The following is an 18509-nucleotide window of genomic DNA, read 5'->3' as shown; positions in this document are numbered from 1 at the left end:
GTGAAACGTGTCAATCTAATGCTGAGACTGTTGTCTTACCATCTTTACAGCCAGACAAGGTATGGAAAGGGTTAAAGGAGCTACCTGCTTCTTTTCCATTCCTTTTCTCCCCCTTCACTTGTAAGCTTCTAGAAACAGAGGCACAGTTAGAAAACGTGTAGCTTCATGGAAGCTTATGAAATTAAACAATTATAAAGATGATGATGTTTTTTAGAACCAATATTTTGAGAAAAGGGAGAGCTGGCTTCTTCTGTAAGTAGGTCTTCCAATGACAGGCTGTCTATAATGTTACCAGAAAGCAATTGCATGTGTCAGTAATGACCTGGTAGTAGTGAAAAACTGCACGGTGAAATTTTTGTTTTGCTGCTCCTTCTTTTACACTGGAGACAGATTGAAGCTGACCTGAGAGAGACCATCTCAACCTGTATGAAGAATACATGTGAAATGACTCTTGCCTGTCCTGCAGTGTAAGTGTCCACTTACAGCAAAGTAAGTGGTCAAAGTGGTGTTTATTTCCTGTCACCTCACAGAGAGAGTTGCTTATATTACTCTCTAAGCTAAAATTCTGAAAAGCAAACAAGAGAGAAGGTCGGTCTTCTGTATACCAATTTCATGTAGGATCAAAGAGAGGGAGTGTTCCGGAGAGGCCACGGAGCTGTGGCCTCTCTGGAACACTTATTTCAATATTTTGGTTAATTTCAGATGTATAGCTCTCAGCAGTGCTGAGGCCCTTGATTCCAACTACCGTAGGTAAGAAATGCATACTAAGAGCTCCAGGAAACATCAGACATTATGAGTTTTGTGTCAGCTGTGTGCACCAGTATGCATCAAATTAGGTTCTCAAAAATGAGTACATTCATTAAAATGGCAAGGGTTTATTAATAAAAAAAATGCTTCGTTGTTCTTGTTTTTCCACAAGCAGATTGCCCTGGCCTGTCTGAGAGCAGGCTGCACATTTGGATGTTCCTTCTGTGTCAGTAACAGATCCATAAAAGCTGCAGCTGGGTTGTGCACTAGGAAGAGTACTGAAGGTGTTGATCAAGTTCCAACAGACACATGGGAGTGCACAGAAGAAGTAAGGCAGTATGAAGCACTATCTTGCCACATCCAGTATCTCTGGTGCCCAAGTTTTCTTGAGACCAACACATATGCCAGATCATAGCTATGAGTGATTTGTAACCAACTGATAACTAAGTTCAAATTAACAGTAAGTAAATGGTGTTAGCTTTATCTTGGTGACGTAAATAACGGATGGGTGTGGTAGGTAAGTTCTGTCCAAAAAGGTTTCTAATTTATTCTCCCCACAGCAGTTGTTTTCCAGTTAGTACCAGTCTCGTAATAATAGATTTCAATATTTTTTCCCTCAGTTTTCACACTTTCAGATCTCATTCTTCTGTAGATCCTCCCGTTTGTTGTTTTTTTTTTCCCTTACAAATAAATCTATATTTGTTTTCATTCTCAATTTTTATCATTTACTTCTGTTAAATCTTTCAGCTCTTCTGCACTTCTGCAAGGGCAAGTAGCCAGAGCCCTTTGAAGGCCAGGTGGGTTGACATTCATATTTACATACAGTGCTCCGAGAGTTGGTGAATCCTGAAGAGGAAAAGATAGTTGTCAGTGATAAAACGCCAGACCTTCACTGTAAGGTAATCTGCTGTTCCTTGCCATAGATTGCACTGTTCTACCTTCAGCTCACTGGGAATGGACAGCCAAGCTGTGCTGCCTTCCAACAGGCAGCTGTAACAAGGCAGGGATTTCATGAAAATAGGACAGCCTAGAAATGAATTGCCTCTGCTCCCTCAGAATCCACCTGTAGAAACTTCTCCTTCTGACTTCTATTTTTCCCTTTCAATGAATCCTCAGTTCTGTTTATTTTGCAAAAGCAGTGAAGGCTTTTTTGCACCAAGGCTGAGAGGAACACACCAGTGAGGAAACACCACGTTGCAACATAATTACAAGATCCTTAGTAAAAATGACCCTTTAAAAGCTGAGCTGCGCGTGAAGGTGAGGTGCACAGTAGTGCAGCCTGCTTAGTGCCAAACTTGACTTGGTATCTGGTGTCGGTATGGGGGTTTTCCGTATACCATCAATTACTTTAATGGTAAGCAACGTCATATCCACGGTGCACAGGTGTATTGGCAAAACAGCATCCCAGATAAAGAACTGACATCGATTTACATAAGCCTTGTCTTCGCAGGCTATTAGCCCACCACACAGGCTGTAGGTGAGGCAGTCCCTCCCTGTGGAAGGGGCTACACCTGCTGCTGGCAGAACGCATGTGCTCACTAACAGGTGCCGACTCCAACGCGCCCCTAAGGTACCTCGCTGCGTTTGCCTGCACTCACCTTACACCGATGTGCCAGGTGATGGAGAAGCGACCACGGCTACTCCCACGTACGTGAAGGGCAGATGAGCGTGCGGGTGCGTGACACCAACATCGCGGCGCCCACACGAAAGGGGCGGGGAGACGGCCAGGGGCGCGCCGTGCGGTCGGTAGCAGCCTTCCTCCGCCGGTGCGCTCCCTTATATCCAAAGGGTCTTGGGATCGCGGAGCGGGGCGCGGCGGGCGCCTGAGCCCTCCCACCTCGCCCGATTTCGGTGAGGAAGGTGAAACGCGGAAGTCGCCAGGCGAAGCTGTCAGACGGCCGCCGGCTTTCCAGCCCGCAGCGTTAATAAAAGCACCGAACCGGGTGTCCGCCGTGCGCGCCTGCAGGCTCCTGCGCGCTCCGCATGGCGACGTTACCTGCCGCTGACCGCAGGGCGTTCGCCCTGAAAATCAACAGGTGAGAGAGGCGTCCGCTGTGCCTCGGGGCTGCTCCGTGGGGCTGCAGGGCGCTGCTCCTCTTCGAGGATAGGCCGGCGCGGAGCGGTGCTCCGATGGCCGCGTCTGATCGCCGTGGAGCAGAGGCGGCGCTGGGGCCCCTCAGGTGCTTAAGGGTCCGAGGGTGGGATTGCTGCGCCTGGGAGAGGGGGGCTTACGTGGGGCATCCCTCGCTGTGCTTTTTGCACTTCTTTTTTGCACAAAGAAAAAACGAATCCCTCTGGTGTAAAAGAAGTTTGTTCCCCTGGGCCCCGCGCGACCAAATGAGCGTGCAGTGGTTGGGCGCCGCGGTGTCGCTCCTGGCCGTGCGCTCGAGTGTCCTGTCCCAGGGAAGCGCTGGCGCTCAGCTGCTCCCTGCCCGGCGGTGGCCGCAAGGAACCAAGACAGTTTTATTTCCATACCGCTTTGGCGAAGGGAAACACGAGGCTGCTTTTCCAGAGTCTCGTCATCAGAAGCTAGTGTTTCTAGAGGGTGGATGTAAGTGCGAGGTGAATGAGTTTGCTGACACGTAAGAAAGCAAACAGCATAATGGTAATACAAACTGAGGAAAAGGCTAACCTCAGAGAGAAAAGTATGCACAGAAACTCCGCCTCCCCGGCAATTTGTTGGAAGACACGGGGTTTTCAGCTGCACAGGATAAAATTAGCTCAGCAGCCACACGCTTTTCCCATGGCAGAGCACACATCAACATACCTTTCCATATCCCCTGAGGATTCATTTTAAATATATGGTGACTGACTGTTTGCGGGAGTGAGATACCATACTGAGAGGCTGTGAGGCCAGCAGTTTGATGCAGGGCCCCCCTGATGATTTCTGGTGAACAAAGGCCTTGCTTGAATAAAGTACGTAACTGGCTGATATTCAGAGAGTTTAGGTTATTTTTTATCTTCCTATTTTTAGGGTCAGCTTTCTGGCAGCTTCTCCCATCCATGGTGATGGTTGCTGTTCATCTGTACAACTGAAGCCTGACGATCTAATACAACAATGCCATTTAGTCTGGCTCACAAAGATTTACTACCAAGAACTGTTTTGAAATTAGTCCGTTACAGTTTTGTTTTTATTTCCTCTAACTGCTAGCGGAGTACTCCATTTTTTTTTTTGTAGTAAACCAATGTTCAGTTACATTCTTCATTTTCAGGATGTGATTCTGGCTTAACAACCTGCATATTTATTTTGTGAGTAAGAATATTCTCTTTGACACTTTGGTAAGGATTATATGTGTTTGCTAGCAGAGATTGTTTCTGTGTCTTCAGAAGGACTGTGATGTTTTTCCATGACCCATACACAGTTTGTTCTACTACCAATAAAGTAATAGACTTTCACAAGACGTATTTTTAATCTTTTCCCTTAAAAAAATATGTATATATACATACATACATATATATCTAAGGTCAGTGTCTTAATTTACTCTCCTGCACACAAAAAGCTGCTCTGCAGCTATAAATTTTTCTTCCTCTTTCTTCAGTTCCTGAGCTTACTTCTTCAAAATAGAGCTTTTAATGAAAGTTGGTCATTACTGATAAGGCATCATTTATGGAAAGTATTACATTAATGCAGAGAAATTATACAGATACAGCTCTCACTATAAATGCACGTTCAAGCACTACTCTCTTGCTTATTTCTCTTGCTGGTGAATTGGCAATATGCTGCTTTTAATGAGGACCAGTAGAGTTTTAGTCTCCATACTGGTTCTTCACTGCTTCTGTGCTCTTCGCATAAGGTGAGCATGGCATGTTCATCAGAACATGATAGGTATCCAGACAGCTTACAGACTGTGCTAACCACTGTTCTGTAAAAAATCAGCGATGACATAATCTGGAATGCTGCGTTAGTGCTCAGACGTCATGATTTAAAGTTAGTGTGAGTTCTTGATCACGTGCATTGAGGGTGCAAATGCTTCAGGAAGGAGCTATTACATAACAAAACTTTAAAGTTTGACTTTGCTTTAAACAAATAAAATCAGATCTTAAAATATGATCAGATTTGTGAGCTGCATATGCAACCTGCCCACATAACCAGGTCTTTTTATCACTTTATTTGCCCTTCCACCCATGTTTGCTGCCCCAACCTGTTGCTTCCTGCCTTTTTTAATCCTGCAAAGACTTGCACATATGTTCTTAATGCATATGTGTGAGTAGTTCCTTCTGTTTTAATGGGGTAACTTTTACGTATAATGATGTTCATCTTTTATGCAGAAATCAAGGAGCAAGCACTTAAATTAGGGTCCCTGATTCTAGGCAGCATTCTTACAACTTAATTGTGTATTACCTGGAACTAAGCAGCTGAAAACTGAGCAGGACTTCAGAAACCATTTAGTGCATAAAACGCTTATTGTTATTACATGAGGAAAATAAGTGCCTGTACAACTTTATTTGAAAACAAGCCTAAGGCATCACTAAACTGTACTGTCTTTCCGAGTGGATTCCTACACAGAACAGAGGAAGGGGAAGAAAGCTCTCCTTAGTGTGCAGTGTTAGGAGACCATTATGCTGCTCTCAGAATGCTACAAACATCCACTGTCTTGAGAAACCACCACGGGGCATGGAAATGTTCATCCATGTTGAATCAGGTCTCTCCAAGACAGTAACTTGAAAGTGTGTGCATAGCATGTCTTAAACATGTCTACTTTTCAGTCACATTTTTCTACCCAGAAACTGAGACAGTTAAAAAATAATATTATTGAATACTGGAGGAAACAACTTATCCTTGATGGAAGCGTGCGCTCTGACCTGTAGCCATGAAGCAGTGTATGTCCAAGAAATGGTTCAAGCTGAGTTTTAAGCAGCTTTTTCCACACATAGGTTAGGATACGTGCAGCATTCACTGAAGAGATTATGAATTCTCTTTAGCTAATGTAGTTATTTTACCTTCCACATAGATATTGAAATAATAGTAATTTGTTTTGGCTTCAAGTGAAGAAAATCATGCTTTAGGCACCTACTTGTACATTCAAAACATACAGATAAATTTCCAAACAAAAGATAAATTACGAAACTACCGAGAGCATCAGTATGGCTCCCTATCACTTCACGTACAGTCAGGTGACCCATTAAAAGCCCTCCCAACAGATGTGCTTCTTGACTGTCTCTTCAGACTGCCAATCTTTGTCTTTACAGGTGTTACAAAAATGGCTTTTTAAAATTGAGCACTTAGCATATTTTAATTTCTTAGTTCCTAAAGTTGTCAGATTGTTCCTGAAATTTCTTTTTGTGTTCTAGTTTTAAGAAGTATACTCTAGGATGAGTTTAGAATCATAGGATTCAGTTCTTAATATTTATATACATAGATATCTCCAGGCAAACCTTTGGCTAAGGATAACTTATTTAAAAAAAAAAAAAAACAAAAAACAGTAACAGTCAAAGTCTGGTCTAAATCTGAAATGGTGCCATGAATTCTACTTTACACTAATGATGATAAGGCATTAAAGTTATTCCTACCTAAAATAATGAAGCTAGCTTAAGTCTTGTGTTGTACAGAGCCTTCTTCCTGAAGGTTATCCAGAAAATACCACGAATGACAAAGACGCCTTGAACCTGCAGAGGGATCAGGTGCAAAGCAGACTGGTTTCTGTGGCAGAAGAGGCTATTTCCAACCTTCTCTGACAGCAGATTTATTTTCAGTGCAATACCTTTATGGAGACGAGGCATATATCTCTTGATTGAATTTAAATAAAACTCTTATTAAATAGATATAATGATATGCTAATTACTTGGAGCAGTTTTCCAAACTTCATTACATATAGGCCAAGACACTTCAAAACTTGTTTATTTTACTTTAAATATATTCAGTAAACTGCAGAGGGAGTCTCAGTTCTTTTCTATTTTGCATCTGCAACAAATTCACATGGTATATTAAAGGACATACTTTTTAAATGACATGGTAAATTCTCCATGTCAGTTCTTTGCACAAAGTAAGTCATGGTAGAAATCTTAATAAAAATAACTGTCTGTTAAGGTGTTTCCCATGTGTTTGCTGTAGAACTGCTGTTTGATATATCCAGTCACCACTGAGACACCATCTAAGTGTACATACTGTCAGGACTGTGATAATACTAAGAAGTGTTTTTTGCTGAACCAGTCTAATTCAGGAAGGAAGGTCACAAGGGAATACACACTCGATAAAAGGGCTGAATCCTGTTTTATTTAAATGAGTCACACCCTGGGAATCTGAGTAGGGGTAAGTCAAGTTACTAAGACTTTTCAAATTTAGATGCAAAACAATATGTTCAAGCAAGCAAATAGTAGTCTGTCTGGATTAGTCTAGATCCATACCATAGATACGCGGTGCATTGTAGCTTTTAAGAGAGGCTAGAAAATTCTAATTTATAATCGCTGTAGCAACAAATGGCTTTTTATATAAAGCATATGTGAAATAGTTGTGTTTTGGGTTTTGTGTAGAGAACGTTAACTACTAATAGCAAATTAAAGTTTAAAACAGGATGCATGAAAGTTTTGTGACTTATATGTATCAGTCTGTAAGTTTATATTAACAGGGCAGTTTTCATAGACTTTTTTAAAAAAATGCGAAACTGATTTTTTTGTATCTAAATGAGAAGCTGATGTTTTTGTATCCTCCATGTGACTTGCATGTGCAGGGAGCATAAAGAACAGGTTACTATCTTATTCTTGCATGGAGTTTCATTTAAGACCGTTTTAATTTGGCTGCCAAAAATATTTGGGCAGTTGTTTTTCAGAGATAATAATTACCCTTTCATTAGGTATTATATCCAGTTTTTCAACTGGATTCAACCTAATTTATTTCCCAAGTGGCAGAATACCTATTTCCAGGTTACAGGGATAGTGCATGAGCTGGTCAAAGTATCTTCTGAACTTTTTATTAGAGCCACAGAATGGCTGAGGTTGGCAGGGGCCTCTGTGTCCTCCTGGCCCAACCCCCAACATGCAAGGACATACTGCTCACTCACGTTCAGTTTGGGTTTGCACCAGGACCCTGCGGCCCTGTGCCACAGGGCAGCTTTCCAGCTGGATGCCTACAGCCTGTCCTTGGGCTCATCCTCCTGCATACAGGACTCCACAGTTCTCTTTGTTGAACTTCAGGAGATTCCCGTAAGCCCATTTCTGCCACCCATCCTGGTTGCTTAGAATGGATGGCGGCAAGACACAGATTCTAAAATGTGCCAAAGCAAGCCACTCCTCCAGTTTTTGCACCTTCTGAAAACTTGCTGAGGGTACTTTCTGCCCATTACATAGGTCATTAATGAAGACATTAAGCAGGATTAGATCTGGCACTGACCCTTGGGTTATACTGCTGTTTATTGGCCTCTATGTAGCCTGCAGGCCACTGAACATTCTCTAGATCTGGCTGTTTTGCCAGTCTTAGATCCAGCTCCCTGTCTTTTCACCAAACCCATGCTTCATTGGTATTGGACTTAATGGACATTGAAAACACTGATTCTGAGGTGTTACTTCATTCCAAGGAAAGTTACCCCTCTCAGTTCCTGACTTACTGCAAGCTGGTTTGTCTTAGTTCTTTTTATGGCATCATTGTATTGGTTTCATCTGGATTTCTATTCATGGATTAGCCCATATGTCCTTCTGAAGCAGATGCGAAGAGAGAAAGATGACAGGATGCTCTGCTCCTTTATGCTAATTAGAAAGGTCAGCATCTGCGTATAGGTGTTTTACCTCCCATCTCACTACTTTTTGAGTTCTAGGCAGTCTGAATGAGAAGAAAAATTGTGAAGGAATTGAACTGATGCAATGATTTCATTTCTGTTGTGTCAGTCATGACTGCTCACTGTGTGTGGAAGACAAAGCCATTTTCACTGGGGGTCTCAAATAGTTATTTCTATAGGTATAATAACCTCTCTCTCTTCTTTGGAACATTCTTACAGATACTTTTCCACTCCAAAAGAGTGACATAACCTTCAGAAAAAATAACCTAAATCTACCTCAAGGTCAAGAATATTGATGGAGGCTAGAGAGGTTTCCCGTCTATTCTAAGTAGCTCTGCACTTAATGAGGGAACTTCTTAATGCCTGTGAGATTATCTTTTTATCAGCCCTAAAGATAATGCATTTGCCTTTGCTAGGGTGTTTCCTGTGAGAAGTTAAACCAAGCTACATCTGTGCTTGTGCAGTTTACAACCATGCTTGAGCAAATGGCAGATGTGGGTGTTGCACAGTTTGGCTGGTTATTACGTATAATATAAACCGACATCAGCTGATTTGCTTCTCACATCTGGTGCTGATAGCTGTTGCATTTAAGTACAACTGGATCAAAGCCTTCTGTGTCCACATGGAGCATCACACTACACTTGGGAATATGGTGTGCCACAAGAGAGAAAGAGGAACATTGCTATAATGTTTTTTTTTCTCAAATTCCTATGAACTCATCATAGACCAGACTTATATTGCATGCTGTCATTATTTTGTACAAGTGCAGTGTTATTGAAAAGCAAGCTGTGTGTGTCCATGCAAAACTGTGTGAATCTTCAAGACAAATGTTCACCTTGCAAATATGCATTCCTCCTCTACAAGAGGTGGGTTGTAAATCACTTACAGGAGCACGTTTAGGATGAAAACAACATTATGGATCAAGGTTATGCCATAGGATATTCATTTGAAGTGCTGAGCTAGAGCTCTGTAAGTATCTGTTCATATTTTGAAGGTAAGATTATTTAGGACTCTCCTACTAGATGTGACATCCTATTGCCCATCACAAAACCTAAGTGTACAAACCTTTCTTATGGTGAATTTTGCAAAATAGTGTTAAAATTTTTATCTAAAATTAACTTCTAGGAAAAAGAAAAGAAAGAGTATTAAAACAGCGTCTTCTTTTTGGGGCTGCTGCTGCCTTTGGCTATTTGTAGTGATTTACTTTTGGTTTGCATTGTTTATCCTACATTTTATGATTACCTTTTTGGGGTGTCCCACATGTTTTACAACCAGGGTGACAGAAGGCACTTAATTAAGGAGCATCCGGTCAAACGTTGAGATTACAAGTGTGGGAAAGTAGTATATTAATCCATAATTATTAATTAATCCATAATATCCATAATATAAATGTACTCTTTTATTAGCAAACAGCCTCTGTAGAAACAAGCCAAATAGCATTACCGTTGAGACAGGTGTTATGGACAGCTGTTACTGTCAGGAAGCTAATCTTTTCATCTGACTGGGTACTCAAATTGTGTTTAAAATATAGACATCTGTTTTCTATAGCAGTTTTTGAAGGCTATTGTTATACTGTACTTAGATCTGTACAGTCAGAGGAGCCCGACATGATAATCTCTGCTGCACGATTAGAATACTGTGGGTTTTGGTTTATCTCTGGAAGATGACTGGTAAGCACAAAATAGACTTCAGGCTGCATTTTAAAATCCATTTTTAAAATCATACGTCCCTTTCAGACTTCAAATATCTCTGTGCATCAGGAGCTCTAAGCTGCAGACTGTGGTGAGGTTCTGTTCTTATAACATAGGAAATAAGTTTACACAAGAGAAATTAAGTTGGAAATTAGAAACTTACTTATGTCTACCAGGTCCCACATACACATTCCTTGTTTTTATCCTGTCAGATATTTTTCATTTTCAGACACGAGGTGAAAACCAATAAGGAAGAACATTTAATGTTGTATGTTATAGCCTCTTCCCCACTAATAGGGAACGTGAGCTGGGATTAGACCGTCGTGAGACAGGTTAGTTTTACCCTACTGATGATGTGTTGTTGCGCTAGTAATTGTATTCTTTTATTCTTAATAGTCATTAAAAATCGCTGTTTATGAGCATAGTCCAACAAAGTTGTTTATTCTAACTAGTTTTTGTTTGATTTTTTTGTTTATTTATTATTTTTTATTTTGAAAAACACACACCAGACTGTACTGTTGTTTGTAGCAGTAGCAAAAGTCTAGAATTGTGAAAAGTTCTTACCTGATTGCATACCTGTTTTAACTGCCTACCATCAAGAATGTAGTTACAGTGGAGCAGGTTAAGACCTCAACCAGCTGATGGGCCAAGTTCATTAAAAATATCCAAGTAATTTTTCCTTTTGACTTTTGTAAAATAATACTTGCATGTGATGAGTCACACAGTTTCCTAACCCCAGTAATAATGATCTGAAGACTTTTTATAAGACAGTTAGTACGCCTGGAGTTTGTAGTGATGTTTTTTTCCCTGAAGTCAAACTGTCTGGATTAGCTAATGTAGTTTATTTCAGTTGTCACATGAGTCGAACTTTACTATCATTACAGTAACAAAACCTCATGTCCTGAATACTGTTAGAGTAAAATATAATCTTCCAAGCTTGAAATTTTATAGATGAATCAAGAAGTGAAATGCAGTTGCAATTTGTGGTAGCAAATAGCGTGCATCATCCTAATGTGTGTATGTGAGTGTGTATAGTCTAATTTCTGTAGAATTTGTACATCTAGCAATAGCCAGCAGGGACAAAAAAAAACCAAACAACATTATTTTTAACATTAAGTGCAGAATATTGGTCATGAAGAACTTACAATGCTAGTTTTTGCTGTAGTTGTCTTCTAAGCTTCTGTTCACAAGGATAGAAGTTGAAAATGCCAGTCTACCCACATCAACTGGAGTCCTACACTATGTCATCAGTAGCATCACAGCAGGGTTTTACTGTTTCTACTGCAAAGCAAATTAAAGGTCACCTACAGAAATATAACATGCAAACCCTACAAATCTGTGTGCTTAGGAAGTTGGGGGGGGGATGCAAAGTATTAATTCAAATAAGTTCTTTTTTCTAGTTCTGTGGAGCTGGATTTAATTATCTCCTTTTCTGGCTTTTGAAATAGTCACATTATTACAGTGCTGAAGACCCATCTGTGAGTGTATTATGGATTTAGTTGGAGTTTGTAGTGAACTATACGAAATACATGTTTTCTTCTTCTTGCTAAAAATAAAAATCTTGACCTTGGTTAAAAAAAAGCAAACAGTCACAGCAAAAAAAAAAAAAATCCCCATGAGTAACACTTACATACTGTATTATTCTTAATGTCTAACCTTCTTTCACTTATTATTAATAATTGTTTATTAGGAAGAAAGTGGAAACAAAACATGTTAACTGTTAAATTTAATACAAGTTTTACAAATGATCAGCATTACAGTAGCATTTTTTTGTGATGAGCCCTAGTGAAGCTCTGGTGAAGAGTGTGAGTTGAAAGATAAATCCTTCATTCCACATTCATCTTGGTTTGTTGTAGTGGAACTGTGCAGAGCAAACAGAAATTCAAAGGACATAATGAAGACATCCTATAACATTTCAGTCACAGAGTAAAAGCACTTTTTTTAGATGGCTTTTCTTCAACCATCTCAATTGAAATGAACATTTAAGGCGGACTCAGTTTGAGTGCACTGCAACTACTCTGAGCATTCCACATACCATTATCCTTAGATACAAGAGAAATTAATCCGTATGAAAGATTTGTATACATGATGTTAAATGCTGTTTGATTTAAACTTAACGGGCAGAACAATTTCAAAGTACAGTGTTTTCACAGAAATTCATCTTTTTTCAGCATCTGAAATATTCGATCAAAACTTTGTACTGATTATCAATTTAGGTCTACAGGAGTTCAACAGATGAGATTAATGCATATTTTTCTTTTTTTTTAAGTACCAATATACAATAAGCATTATACCTACAAACGCTTCTGTTATGAAAGCTGACCAGCAAGCAGTGCACACTCTTCTCAAATGCATGCTATCTATGGAGAACAGTGAATAAAAAGCACATTAAAACATGGTTCATCAGGACCAAATCCCAAATCCTATTTCTTTATATAGCCAGAAAGTATGGTTTTCCTTTTCTTCCACTGCTAGGATTAGAATTTTTTTGTTTATTTTGTTGGTGGTTTTTTTTATTTATTTGTTTTGTTTTGTTTTGTTCTTTGGTATGCTTATATTTCTTCCTGAGTCAGAAGCAGCAAAACTGAGCTGCAGTGAAAAATCTTCACTGAGAGAATGGCACACATGACCTGGGACAAAAATAAGAATTTGTCTCTTGCCTGTTTTTATACATAACAATCTGCCAGTATAACAACAATTATTTCCTCTCCTAGACTTCTTTACAACTGCACCATCTCCATTGAGAAGACTATAGTTATATTTTGGCTGTCTTGAATTGCTGCTGATACAGACTCTTAATGTGGTAGATCCCCTAAGCAAATGTGTGCTCGAGGATGTACAGGGAGCTGTCCCTGAGCTGCCAGGGAATCAACTGCTGGTTCAGATCTACCACTGCTGTGAGCAGTAACAATGCTGAGCTCTGCTGCCTTGAGGACTAATTAGAAGAAAAACAGTCAGTTCCACTGATGGCAGGAGAAGAACTTCTAAGCAGTGTTCCCATACTTGCTAAGTATCTGGACTGTTGCCCAAAGACTGTTGTGGAGGATGGGGCTAGGTAGTTCACAGCTTTTTACTCTTCCAGAATTTTTGGTTGCTTGTTTTTCAGTAGTAACTAGAGAAGTCACAGGAAAGGCAAGTCATGCTTGACCAACCTGATTCTTTCTGTGATCGAGTGACTTGCCTGCTGGATGAGGGAAAAGCTACTGACATAGTCTGCCTAGACTTCAGCAAAGCCTTTGACACTGTTTCTCGCAGTATTCTCACAGAGAAGCTGGCAGCCCATGTCTTGGACAGGTACGCTCTTTGCTGGGTGAAGAACTGGCTGGAGGGCTGTGACCAGAGAGTGGTGGTGAATAGAGTTAAATCCAGGTGGTGACCAGTTACCAGTGGTGTTCCCTGTGGTTGATACTGGGACCTGTCCTCTTCAGTATCTTTGTTGATGACCTGTATGAGGGAATGGCCTCAAGTTGCACCAGGGGAGATTCGGGCTGGACGTTAGGAAATGTCAAAATGAGTTGCCTATAGAGATGACAGTACTGCTGGATCCCACCTCTGATTTGTGAAGGGCAGCTGTTGCTCAGCTGCAGCTTTCCTGGTTGTTCAGGGTTGAAGACCTTGAGTCACCAGACAGCTGCTTCCAGTGTCCCATTACCTTTAAGTGGAAACGTTTTTCCCATTTTTTTTTACTTTAAGAAGATTGCTTCTCCCCTTTATGGATACGAATTGTTCAGTGTTTTCTTTATGGATTGCCACCTTTTAGGTAGTTGAGGACATCTGCTGTTTCACTCCATAGTCAGCTATTTGTAAAGTAAACATATCCACTTCTTTCAGTCTTTCTTCATCATCCTTCACAAAATATTTAACATTCTTACTGTTTTCTTTGTCAGATTCATCAGTGCAATTGTATCTTCCTTGGCGGCATTCTTACAGTGTACATCAGCTTTAGCACCGCGATTGGCTTAAATAAATAAAAATCACTTTCCTTTTTCTGCACTTAGGGTATTCTGTTGGTATGAGTCTTGGTCTCTTTCTCTCGTGTCTTCTGAGACACTCCAGAGAATGGGGCTATTTATTTATATGGCTCATTTCCCTTTTTGCATTTCTATGTTTGGTGCTTTTTATTCCTAAGTTCAGAGTTTTGCATTTCTTTTTATTGAGTGTAATTGTGCTGTTTTCAGACCGTTTATGAGGTCTTTTTAAGTGCTAGTCTTGTTTTTCACAAGTTATTCCAGTCTGATGTGACCCACAGATTTAATCATTATATTAATTATTACCATCATCAGTGCTGTAAAATGATATAGTAGACTGGAACTAGGATAAAAACAAATTGCTTTGCTCACTTATAGCAGTACATTGTTTGAAATCTTGTCACAATCTTCTTATAAACTGAATGAGCACATCTTGAATAAGGATTTGGTTTTTTTTAGAAGGCAAGGAGTCTGTTGTGATGACTCCATCAGGACATTACCTTTCCATTTTGTTTATGGGAATCCTGTGACGCATACTATCAAAAGCCTTAGTGAGGCCAGTAGATCACAGAAAAGTATTAAAAATTTTCATGTGAATGCCCTTTGATAAATCATTATGGCCTCAAGTTGCACCAGGGGAGAATCTGGTTGGATGTTAGGAAGTACTACTTCTCCAGAAGAGTTTTCAGACACTTGAATAGGTGATCCAGGGAGGTAATGGAGTCAATGACCCTCAAGGCATTCAATGTTTACTCATTGTGTTGAGGGACATAGTTTAGTAAACGATTGGTGATAGGTGGATGGTTGGATTGGATGATATGAAGGTCTTCTTTTTTGGTGATTCTGTGATTCTGTGAATCCAGACTGGCTGTTCTTTGTTATCTAAATTTTCCAGAACTGACCAACTTTTGAACTATGGCTTACTGGAGTCCACAGCTTTAGTTGCTTACCATGATTATCATCAGGCTACTAATAAACAGACATCATTTAGGTGGTTAATAATTAGTGGTTTTAAGTTCAGTTTTAAGTATGATTTCATGGTCTATACTTCAACTGGGCATCATTGTTTGGGACCTGAACCAGTTCCAGCTGTTCCCCAGCCCATAATTTGCACTGTTGTCTTTTTGAGCATCAGAGACCAGCTGACTGGTCCATGGTTATCTGAGTCCTTTTCAGAGGTACACTTTCAATTTTTCCTCATATTATTCAGTGCCTCCTTAATTGACAGAGCTCTGGGCTGGATTTCATCAGATTCAGTCAGCTACAGTTTCTCCAGATACTCTTTGCCCTCAGTCATCCTTGAGATATCTTGATTACTCTCAAACCTTCTGCACTAACAGACCTGCTTTCTGTGGACTTCTAGATAAATCTCTTTGATTTTATTTATTTATTGATTTTCCTTACTTCTTCGTAATGATTTGTGTTAGTCTTTCCAATTTCACCTTTGCATGCTTCTGTCTTTTCATTCAAACTTGAGCATTTGCCTCTTTCCCCTGTTTTTAGGTGCTGAGCTGGACCTGCCTTTGCTGCAGGGGGTGACCATAAAGCTCTCCCAAGAACTATACAGGGCTGCTCTACAGCCAGGGAGGGTCAAGGTATGGCCTTGACCTGTAAGCGCTGGACCCTGCATGTGCTAGGTTACCATGAACTGCCCTTTCCTTCAGGTTTTCATGCACAGTCTGTGGTAGCTGTATGGTCAGAGAACAAGCATCTTGCAGGTGCCATTCTGAAACCATCAGAGAGCCATCCAGAAGGGCCTCAGTTTCTACCTTCATTTTTCAGGTCTCTAAAGCTCTGTGCTTGTCTCTGTCTTAGTGTGCTTTTGTTCTCCACACTGGGCAGCTGACCTGTGCTTTCGGTTTGGTGGCTGTCAGCACCTCTGTCCTTCTTCCTCTATTCCACTATACTTATTGTATTGTGCCAACTGTTTCTGAGCCAGCTCAAAACTGCTATCTTCTGTTACTCTTACATATTTCTTCTCTCTTTCTTCCTTCACTGATAAGAAAAAAATGAAATCAATCAATGGAACAGTCCTCAAACATTTTGAAATTCACCTTTCTAGATTATGGGTTTATGTGAATCATAGAATCATAGAATCCTTAGAGTTGGATGTCCCTTTAAAGGCCATCTAGTCCAACTCCCCTGTGATGAACAGAGACATGCACAGCTAGATCATTTTACCCAGGGCCTTATCCAGCCTCACCTTAGAAGTCTCCAGGGACAGGGCATCCACCACCTCTCTGGGCAGTCTGTGCCAGTGTCTCACCACCCTCAGTGTGAAAGCTGTTTTCCTTATACCTAGTCTAAGTCTCCCCTCTTTAAGCTTGAAACCATTTCCTTTTGTTCTATCACAACAGACTTTAGCAGAGTCTGTCCCCTTCTTTCCTGTAACTCCCCTTTGGATATAGAAAGGCTGCTGTCCAGGTCACCTTGCAGCCTTCTCTTCTCCAGGCTGAACAACCCCAGCTCTCTCAGCCTGTTTGTGTAGATAAGGTTTTCTATCCCTTAGATCATTTTTTGGCCCTCCTCTGGACATGGTCCAGTAGGTCTGCCTCTCTCCTGTACTGAGGACCCCACAGATGGATGCAGTACTCTATCTGAATATTCTTTGACTTGTGTGATTTACTTTGCAAATTCTGACTTCTGAGTATTGTCACATCTCTGGAACTGATCATGAGAAACTTTTTCCTTGCAATTGTTTGACTTGCACAGGTTTTTACCAGACAGCAAGTTTGGCCCTATGTGCACATGCATACTTCCTCTTTTGTAAAACATTCATACCATTTCCTGTTCAAAGTTGACACCATGCGTGGTGTAATTTATATATTTTCTTTTTTTGGCAGTAACTTCTGCAATATGCTGTAACACAGGTTTTTAAACATGTCTGCTTCTGGATCTTTTTCATATATCAGTAGTGTGTATTTGTGCACAGGGTAGAAAGTGACTTGCGCTGTTCAAAAAACAATCATAATTTTAAATAGTCTGAGCATTATGTTATACCTTGTTATACATATTCATGATTATAGACTGTCTGTTTTGGGAAGATGAAAAGAATAACTATGACAGACAATCAATTTTCCTTTTCAAAATAGGCCACAAATGATGAGGATATCTGCAGGTTTCTTCTCAGCCCCTGAATGGCTTCTTGCTTATGTAATTACTGAATCGCCTTTAAAAAAAATTCCAAGCTTGTCCTGCCTGGTATTTGGAACACCAGTGTTGACTGTTGACAGTGGATCTCTTTCTCTATAACTCTGGCTTTGTTCTGTCTGCTGTTGCTGCCTCTAGAGTGGAACCATGTCCTTCTGAAAATTGGTGCAACCTCCAAGCAGCTGCCCTTATTTATGCATCTTTCATTTTAGGAATCAGACCTAATACCTTCAATACCTTCTATGAGATACCCATCTCTTAGCATGAGGAGAAGTGCATTCAGCACTTTCTGAGTTTTGTCATGCTTGCAAAGAACAGCAGTAGCCAGAGGTTACATGTCACCAAACAGATCAAGTTGGCACATGAATCAAGAGGCTGCAGGGGACAGAAGGTGCAGAACAAACATGCAAACTCTGCCATGCAGTGCCTGGTAGTCTAAGACACATATTAATTCCTTCTGGAGTTGGGAAAAAAACTCATGCAGAAGAGGAGGACGTCTTTCCTCTGCATTTTCCTCTCTCTGTGTTGGCTGCCCTGGTGGGTTGGCTACTAGAAGGTTTTACTTTTTACTTAGAATCTGCTTAATTGCCTGTTATTCTTTGAAAGCCTTGTCCTGAATAGTCATAGTGAAATGTATACATTTTGGTATTATTTCAGGGCTGATTGCTCTTAAGTCACACTAAATATTTATTGATTTATTTCCTTGAAGAATGAGCAAGCTGCTGTGATTACTGGTTTTGCACACTGAGTAAATACAACTGTACTATCACTCTGTGATATCTGAAGAACTCACTATTGGCCTCTTTTTGCTCCCACTGAAGTCAGCTAGTTAGCTCTTAAGAGGTTTTTTTCCTCAAGTATTAAGCTAAACAGTGCAGACTGACTTTTAAATTCATGCTTTCATTCGCCTTGTGTTGTTCAGAGCAGATGACACAATTGACATACATCTGGGCTCATGCTATTCAGTGAGTGGTCCTGCCTTGCTTTTATCCATTCATCAGTTACTAGTTCATTGAAGTGCTTTTCCCTCTGCTGTTCATTATTCTTACTCTGGTTTGTTATCATGTAATTCTGTTTTGCAGAAGCAAAAATACAAGTGTTGCTGCCAGAGTTTGCTGTCATACTTGACTTAAGGGCAAAGTTATTCTTTTTTGCATAACTTTCCTAGTTGCAAGGTTAACATAATAACAGAAGTCAGTGGAAAGTGTGTCAGAATGTTAATTATTTAGGACTGCAAATTTTTT

The 18509-nt window shown here is 40.3% G+C and overlaps 1 protein-coding gene across 4 annotated transcripts in view; it reads left to right on the top strand.

The window, feature by feature from the left end:
* Window positions 1-2612: 2612 nt before the first annotated feature.
* Window positions 2613-18509, top strand: part of DOCK8 (dedicator of cytokinesis 8) — an 80487-nt gene continuing 64590 nt past the window's right edge. For 3 of the 4 annotated variants that reach the window (XM_065744194.1, XM_065744193.1, XM_065744192.1), the window contains exon 1: window positions 2617-2783. In XM_065744194.1, the coding sequence (XP_065600266.1) occupies window positions 2731-2783 (53 nt within the window). In that variant the 5' untranslated portion in view covers window positions 2617-2730. Of the gene's footprint in view, window positions 2784-18509 lie in introns of all 4 variants that reach the window. The other variant, XM_065744196.1, reaches the window with a different exon arrangement.

The sequence above is a fragment of the Cyrtonyx montezumae genome, unplaced genomic scaffold, assembly GCF_038088225.1.
Source record: "Cyrtonyx montezumae isolate F1298 unplaced genomic scaffold, pur_monq_1.0 scaffold_30, whole genome shotgun sequence".
In the NCBI taxonomy this organism is placed as follows: Eukaryota; Metazoa; Chordata; class Aves; order Galliformes; family Odontophoridae; genus Cyrtonyx; species Cyrtonyx montezumae.
Note: the sequence above shows the minus strand (reverse complement) of the source record. Positions and strands in the feature narration are given on the sequence as shown.